At 50.1% G+C, this 1898-nt stretch overlaps 1 protein-coding gene across 1 annotated transcript; it reads right to left on the minus strand.

Annotated features, from left to right (window-relative positions):
* Positions 1-293: 293 nt before the first annotated feature.
* LOC149144329 (uncharacterized) lies at positions 294-1036 on the minus strand. The gene is made up of 2 exons (XM_089452129.1): positions 497-1036; positions 294-395 (listed from the first exon to the last, which is right to left on the minus strand). The coding sequence occupies exons 1-2, from the start codon at positions 1034-1036 to the stop codon at positions 294-296; spliced, it is 642 nt and encodes a 213-aa protein (XP_089308255.1).
* Positions 1037-1898: the final 862 nt, after the last annotated feature.

The following is a 1898-nucleotide window of genomic DNA, read 5'->3' on the forward strand; positions in this document are numbered from 1 at the left end:
GTCGAGGAGGGTGCAGGTGAGAAAATGGGGTTGGATGAAATCAGGCAGGTGAGCGGAGCGATGAAGGGGGGGTCAGAATCCAATCCCAGACCCAGATGATCAGAAGATGGGTTCATGACATGTAGTTCAGAAAAAGAGCTAGATAAAATGCAATCAATATGAGATGAGCAGTAAGAGGAAACAGGGATGGAGGGAGGAATCATACCCGACGAGGGCAAGCCCTCGGATGGCAACTGAGGTCGAGAAGGAGGCGGCGACTGAGAACGGTTGGGAGGCCACCCTCACTTATTCGGCTACGGGGGAGCCGCTATCTCTTCTACTGAGTTCTTCAGCTGGCCGGTCGGTATCTCAGATGCAGCTGGGTTCTGTGGAGCCATAGAAGCCTGTCTCCTAGCCTAAGCATCTTGATAAGTATGCAGCTGGGTCGCATTTTCTGGAGCCGAGGCCTGATTTTTCTTTTTTCCCAGCAGGGGCAGTCTTTATAGAGATGCCCTACCTTATGGCACCTCCGGCATCGAAATGGTACTCCCTCATAGTCCAGTAGTTGTCTTCTGGTATTGTTTCTCCAACGGATGTCTATGTACTTGAGCAAACCCTCTGAGAGATCCAGATGAACCAATATCCTGGAATAAGCCAATTCCCCCGAAGTTTGGTATGAATCATCAAAAGTGAGGTAAACACTGAGGGCATTTCCAATGCGCTTGAAGACATCTTCCGTCCAAAAATGTAGGGGTAGTCTGAGCAGTCGAACCCATATAAGCCCTGCATCGACCCTCTCCCGCTCCGAGTCAAATAGGGGAGTCCATCTTCTGAGAAGAACAGGAGCTAGGTCAAGATGCCAGACCATGGAGAGCACCGAGTTGGTATGCTCCAGATAGCTGAAATGCAATGCAAACCATCCTTTGACTAGTGTTTGTACCTTCGGGATATCCTTCAGGTTTTCACCCCAGACCTCCGAGACCCATTGTTGTAATTTCGCCACACTGTAGTGTCTGCCGCGAACCCGACCGACTAGCACCTTCTTAGCAATGTCCATAGCGTCCAGTAATTTAATGTCCTCAGGAAAATTGAGGGGCACCGCACTAAACTAGAGCTTTAGAGCCCTTTTCTTTCTTGTAACCCCAATACCCCTAGCAGCTGAAGCTTTCTGAGTTGAGGAGGGTTGAGAAAGTCCCGGCAGAGGAGAAACCCCAGGGTTTTCAGACACCTCCTGTGGAATAAAAGAAAAAATGCCTGAAATTGGTCCAATGCCAGTAAAATTCCCTCTAGAAGGAGTTGAGGAGAACAACAAAGTAGATGGAACTGGACCAAGGACCACTGAACCTTGGGGTATTTCAGAGGAAAGAGGGCTTATCACCGCTGGAGGGGGGTTATGGGAAGAAACACCTCTGAGAGAAGGGAAGATAGGCTTAAGCGGAGGGTCGATGAGGGTCAAAGAGCACGGCGAGAGGGGTTTAGAGATGAACTCTGGGGGAGAGGGTGCGTCTTTAGGGAGGGAAACCGGCAGAATGCGAGGGCGAGTAAACGATGGGAGAGCTTCTATCTCGCCAGTAAGATCGGACATGAATGGGAAAAAACCGGCAATGGTGGTCCTAGTGGGTGTCCATATGGGCACATCCTCCGAAGGAATCGGAAAGTTGCCCAGCTCATCCATAACTTGTCAAGAAATGTTTATGACAGCTGCCAGAAGAGGACAAAAGCTCAACAAAAAACTATGAAGGTTAGTAACCGGGAAGGGAGGAAAACCCGAGAGGTAGGAGTATACCGCCAAAGCTGGGTTGGTCAAATGGTTAGCTGGTTCAAATAAACGCAGTGGGGAGCAGAGGTTAGATGCAGGTTACAGGGGCAGATGCAGGCGGGCAACAGGGAATGCAGGCTGTAATCAGTCGCGGTATCGA

The sequence above is a fragment of the Pinus tabuliformis genome, chromosome X, assembly GCF_031772625.1.
Source record: "Pinus tabuliformis cultivar Carrire ecotype Pingquan chromosome X, CPIR1, whole genome shotgun sequence".
Lineage (NCBI taxonomy): Eukaryota > Viridiplantae > Streptophyta > Pinopsida > Pinales > Pinaceae > Pinus > Pinus tabuliformis.

Bases quoted from the DNA above. Each gene is read 5' to 3' on its own strand.
- LOC149144329 (XM_089452129.1), bottom strand. From the start codon at position 1,036: ATGGACATTGCTAAGAAGGTGCTAGTCGGTCGGGTTCGCGGCAGACAC. The intron at 396-496 runs GTAGGGCATCTC...CAAGATGCTTAG, and splicing joins GATGCCGGAGGTGCCATAAG to GCTAGGAGACAGGCTTCTAT.